Source organism: Sturnira hondurensis, unplaced genomic scaffold, assembly GCF_014824575.4.
Source record: "Sturnira hondurensis isolate 20B ecotype Veracruz unplaced genomic scaffold, ASM1482457v3 Scaffold0021354, whole genome shotgun sequence".
NCBI classification, from domain to species: domain Eukaryota; kingdom Metazoa; phylum Chordata; class Mammalia; order Chiroptera; family Phyllostomidae; genus Sturnira; species Sturnira hondurensis.
Window position 1 is genome coordinate 4,917,761 of NW_028093985.1, and position 6,000 is coordinate 4,923,760.

The window sequence follows — 6,000 nt, forward strand, 5'->3', positions numbered from 1 at the left end:
TAAGGATTTTAAAGAAACTTTAAAAAATATCACTGATGTTACACACTGATGTCCTGAAGGGTGATGGATCCTGAGGACACAGAGTTTACACATGGGAGTCTCCCAAACCTGCCCTGTGGACCTCTTTTTTGCTGTTCCTAACTGAATCCTTTATATAAAACTGTAATCCTAAATATAGCGCTTCCCTGAGTTCTGTCAGTCATTCTAGAAAATTGTCAAACCTAAGGGGACGTGAGAATGTGTAGCCAGTTGGTCATAAGTGTGGGTGGCCTGGAAACCCTAGAGATTGCAGCTGGGGACTGAAGTGAGGGGAGCGTTGTGCAGGATTGTGCTTTTATCTGTAAAATCTGACCTAACTCCAGGTAGTGTCAGAATTGCACTGCACATGGGAAAAGCAACTAAATACAAAGGCATAAGAAGAACAGAGAGAAGACTGGTTACTAGACAACAGAAGTGACAGAACAGGAATAATAACAGGAGCAGTCACCCACAGACGCAAAAATGAAAAAAAAAACAGTACTAAAGGCAAAAGAGACAAGTGGAAGAATTGATTGGGAAAACTGAAGTGGGGTTAGGGAGTTAAGATGGCTAGCAACATCTACACTTAATAGTTTGGGGACTTGTTAATTCATTTAACAATTACCTATTAATTACCTGCTACATATAAGGCACTGTGCCCCATATTAAGGATATGTGGTGAACAAGAGAAACATAGCCCCCCTTTCATGAAGTTTACAGTTTACAGGGGAAGATAAATATCAAATAGTTACCCAATTAATTGTTATTGTGATACATCTTCCAAAGGATAAGCATACAATTGAATAAGGGTTTAATAAACAGACATACAGATCAGTAACAAGCTAAATCTATAGTCATAAGATATATACACCTTCTATTTGCAAATATACTCAACACAATATTACACATTATCAAAGTTGTACACAATAATATAATTTTTTTTATTTTTAATTATTATTGACATACAATTTTATATTAGTCTTAGGTGTACAATACAGTGACATTTATATACCTTACAAAGTGCCACAATAACTGTAATAGCCATCTGTCATCATAAATAGTATTGTAATATTACTGATTCTGTTCTCTTTGCTGAGTATTATTTAGCAAAGGGAACAGAATCAATAAAAGGACTCTATTTTAAAGAGACTGCATCAGTAAGAAAAAATTCAGATTAAATACTTACCTCATATTCCACTAAAAATACCACTTAGGTAAGTGGTATTGAAACATTTCCCATATCTGTCTGTCAAACTTAGGTTCACCTTAACATACAGTTATAACCCCACCCAAATTTTAAAGTCATACACTTCCCCAAACATAAAAAAAGGTATTTCTGATTCATAAAAAAAAACAAAACCCGGAAACAAAAATAAGCATCAAATCACCAGACACGACACCCTGACTTCTGAGCAAAAAAGACTTCAGATACATATTTCATCAAGATTCAGAGGTCAATTTCTACAAAGTGTTGCTCATGATCAGTTTTCAATTTTTAAAAGAGATGGATTCATTTGAAGTTGTTTTTAATATAAAATTCCTAAAAACTTTCTAAACAAGTCAATTGGACAACTGGAGTTTCTTACCTGTAGTCATCTAACTGTACCAGAAATCGTACAATATCATGATGAGTTTTCAGTACAAGCAGTTCAGTGTAGGGGTTCTGGGTTTGTTCTTCACCTATTGTCTGCAAAGGAGATTTCTTGTATTGGGAGGGGAAGAAGCCAAAACAAAAGAGAAAGAAATAAAATTATTTATGATAAAAAGCATAATGGAATAAAACTGCATGGTATACATCTAAGAATACAAAGCTTAAAAAGCTGTATTATGTTCTAATACTACATACAGAGTGGGGCAAAAGTAGATTTACAGTTGTGAGTACATTAAACAATTTATTCTTATAGTATTACTTATTATTATATTATTTTCTATACAAAAAACTGTAAACCTACCTTTGCCCCACCCTGTATTGTTTCCCCTAATATCAACTGACTGCCAATTTAACACAAAACATTTTTGTTATCACAAATCCACAATGTAAATTTTAGTATTTTCAAGTCACATTGAACTTACAAAAAGAGTGAATTTTATTTTGTGGAAATTAATGGGCCGATTCAACTCAATATTTTCAAGTTGGTGTTTCTCAAGTGGAACTTGGCAGAAACAAAACTGCAGGCCAAAGGGATAAAACAGAAAACAGACTAAAATAGTGCAGAACCCATTATAGGCACTCATTATATGTTTGCTGAATGAGTAAGGAAGGAATGAAATCATCAAGAGTCAATGCATACAAGTGTGAAAAATAACACTGAGAAAGATAACTGCTAACATTTACAGAGTATTAAGTGGCAGCCCATGTGTCAAATACTGTGCAAAGCAAACATGGCATATAACTCAATAACTATGTAAGATAAGTCTTATTGCCCCATTTCTATAGTCAAAACCAGTACTAGTTCATAAAACCACTGCTCTTAACCTCTAAACAGCAGTTTTTCAAACACTATTGGCACTTAGACCAGGTAATTCTTTGTCGTTCAGGGCTGTCCCATGCACCACGGTGTTCAGCAGCATCCCTGGTTTCTACATAGTATGTGCCAAAAGGAATTCATCCCCACCCCAAGTTGTGACAATCAACAATGTTTCCAAACATTGCCAAACGTCCCCTAAGGGGTAAAATTATCCCAGCAGAGAACACTGATGGAAACAGAAGCCTAGATTCAAAGTTCTTGCATAAATCAAGGCAAATCGTTGCTTCTGATAATGAACAAATTCACAGCAGCTATGAAACTGAAATGTACTTTTATGCACGTTAAAAGTTGTACATTTCTTCATATAAATGTTTTCAAAAAAATTCACCTCTAAGTCAGTAATTTTTTATTTATCCCATGTCCCTTCTAGCAATGAAAATCAAAAGTGAGAAATCTGAAAACTATATGCTACTTCCCCCAAATAAAAGTGTCAGATAACAGCATAATTAGTCAACAAAAGTCCATGATTCATCCAATAATGAGGGTTGTACAGACCCTCATTGTCATATATATACATTGTCATATATATACATCCTACATAGACTACTCAACTTGCCACAATCCTTCCATAATCCTCAGGATTTCAGCTGTTCTAAAATACACCTAACTTTAAATGAGAAATACTTTTTTAAAAAATAGAGAATAAGCCTCAACTGCAAAGATGCGAGGAAGACTGAGAAGTTGATGACTTACAACAATCCAAGTTTTCTATTTTTAACAGGCAAAACAAATATTTTTTATGAGAAATAAAAGGGAACTCAACACAAATTCTATTTGTGGGTGGTATATGAGTTAAATTCCAGACCTCAGTACTTTTAAGAGTAAGGAAGGAATGAAATGATTAAGGTTATAAAGCTACTTTATTTGCAACATTTCATATAGAAATCGCATTACAGTCTATTCAATCATTCAGGCCCATGAAGAAAATGTGATTAAGGAACAAAAATATCAATTAGACCATTTTCTTGACTTTGAAGGAATGTATTAATTTTTAATATAATATAATTTTATTATATTAAATATATTTAATATATTTTTGGTTCTTGGATAAAAAATCAAATCAACTTTATAAGTCCTGAGCAAGCATCAGATGCTTTGGGGAAGTGATACCAATTCAAATAAACCAAAAGGGTAAAGTTGCAGTCACCACTTGATTCTATTGTAGTAAGTCAGATACTTCTTAAAAAGTGAAATGAGAATGGTTTAATTAGGGAGAAGACTAGCTGAGTGCGTCCTTGAGGGTGCTGTTGAACCACATCAGCTTCATTGTCCTCATTTCTTGGAACAGGGCTACTGCGTTTAACTCACAGGGTCTTAGGAGGATTGAGTACAAATTACCAGCAGAAAGAGCACACCTCCCCCCCCCCCCCCCCNCCCCCCCCCCCCCCCCCCCCCGCGTCCGCAGCAACACATAGGCCCCGCCTCTGGAGCAGTCTCCATTGTCTAGCCTCGGGTTCCGGCTCAAACAGAAGCCTCAGCAGGGGCAGGCAGGCTCCACCCAGGGGTTTACCTCTGCCAGTCCCTGAGGTTCTCTGCTTCCCCCGATCAGCCATCGCAACATCCGGGTAAGATGGTGTCTTCCCGGCCCGAGTCAACCCGAACTCTACGCCGAACTCTACGCCGACCTCAGCCTCCTCCTACCTCTCAGGAAGCAGAGCAGTAGATCTGCAAATACTTGCTGCTCCAGATTTGCCCACGGAAGAAGCAGTGCAAAGCAGAACCCACAAAAACGTTAAGATATTTGTCTGCAAAGCACTACCCTACCCAGCCACAAAGAATTTGAGGTAGCCACCAGGGGAGCAGCAGCTGGAGCAGGGAGGCTTCAGTGGCACCCGCAGCTCCGAGTGAGCAGGCGCAGGGCGTTGCCCACTTTGCTGCAGAACTTAGGGAGCTTGAGCGGCCCCTGCTGGAAGTGTGTGGTGCAGCACCTGAGCCTGGCAAGCAAGCGCCTACTCATCAATAGTCCCCTAGCTTCCTTCACTTAGCTGAGGGACCAGGAAACCAGGTTTCAAGAGCTGACTGGAGAAGGTGACATCTGTATCCAAACTAATCCAATGGCATGTGTGTATATCAGAATTAACCTAGCTATCACTTTTTGTGTGGTGTAGTACAGATACTGTGCTAAGGCTTTACATAAATCCTCATAGTAATCCTACAGTTCTTATTTATAAAGAAACTGAAGCTCTTAAAGATTGGACAGTTTGTCAAAAGTCAACAGCTAGAAAGTGGCTACACTGAGACTGGAACTCAATCTCCAAGCTGTTGACTACTCTGCATGGTCTAACCCAGAATCTCCCTAAAGAATAGAAAGCAATTCATTCCTGTATTTGCCTACTAAACTTTCTTAGTCAAAGAGCTATGGTTCTCTACTCTGACTGCATATCACAAGTACCCAATGCGTATTTTAAAAAATATATTAGAATATAGGAACCAGGGTTTGGAGAAAATTCCTCAGGTGATTCTGATGAGTGACAAGGTTTCAGAATCACTGGCTTAGGAACTACTTATACACATGATTGTAAATGTTCATACGTATATTTGCATAGGTGACTGCCGGGTTCCAATGAGGATCCTAGGAGTAAATTCTTACAGAGAACCTAACACAGGTATCCCAACCAATATATTAATTCAACATACATGTACTGGGCACAAATGCACTTGAGATTCAAAAGTAATCACATAAAATTGCTACTTTTTGGATCAAGGCAGAATATCAATAATAGGGCCATATACTCTACTTTAAGATAGGTTGGTTATGGACAGCTGCTCAATCTGACAGTCCCTAGAGAACTTAGATTCTTTATAATTTATCTTTGTATTTATTTTGAGTACACTTGACAAAGGAATACTCCCAAGGGTCAGGAGACGTTTGCCCCAAACTGCAGTCTGCATGCTGTTGAAACAAATGACCAAAATAGAGACTAGCCCCTAGAGAAGGGGGACTCATCTTTAGCAAAACAAAAACCAAGAATACTAAGATTTTAGTCCTGGAAGGACAATCTTCAAGTGAGGCAACACAGTTGCCCAGGTAGCCTAAATTTTACCCTAATTTTCCATGTTCTTTGGGGTTTGCACACTGCCTCATTACTCTAGTCCAAAGAACACTCTTCTGGTCTTTAAAGCACTGTTCCAGAAGTAAACACTTTCTCCCTTTGTTCCTTTAGGAGAGCCAAAAAATAACTTTATAAAAAATTATATACTAGAATGACCTCAGGGAAACTGGAGGAGTAAGAAGCATCAAAAATCCATCTCTCCACCTGGATGACAACAATTGTACTGTCAGAAACTGTGTGGACTAACTATTTTGGAACTCTTAAGTCTTTAAAATCTTGCAGCTTCCAGGGAAAATCTTGGCTAGCACAGATTCTGGCCACCATTGCTTCAACCCCAACTTTTCAAACCCAAGCTGCTTCCAGAGGATTTAGAGAAATAGCATGCTTGGGTTTTTTGTTTT

The 6,000-nt window shown here is 38.0% G+C and overlaps 1 protein-coding gene across 3 annotated transcripts in view; it reads right to left on the bottom strand.

Moving 5' to 3' along the window:
* The window catches only part of WDR41 (WD repeat domain 41), a 60,970-nt gene extending 56,578 nt beyond the window's left edge, over window positions 1-4,392 (bottom strand). For all 3 annotated transcript variants that reach the window (XM_037032147.1, XM_037032146.1, XM_037032148.1), the window contains exons 1-2: window positions 4,057-4,392; window positions 1,605-1,720 (exon numbers count right to left, since the gene is read on the bottom strand). In XM_037032147.1, coding sequence (XP_036888042.1) covers window positions 1,605-1,720; window positions 4,057-4,107 — 167 coding nt within the window. In that variant the 5' untranslated portion in view covers window positions 4,108-4,392. The remainder of the gene's footprint in view (window positions 1-1,604; window positions 1,721-4,056) is intronic.
* Window positions 4,393-6,000: the final 1,608 nt, after the last annotated feature.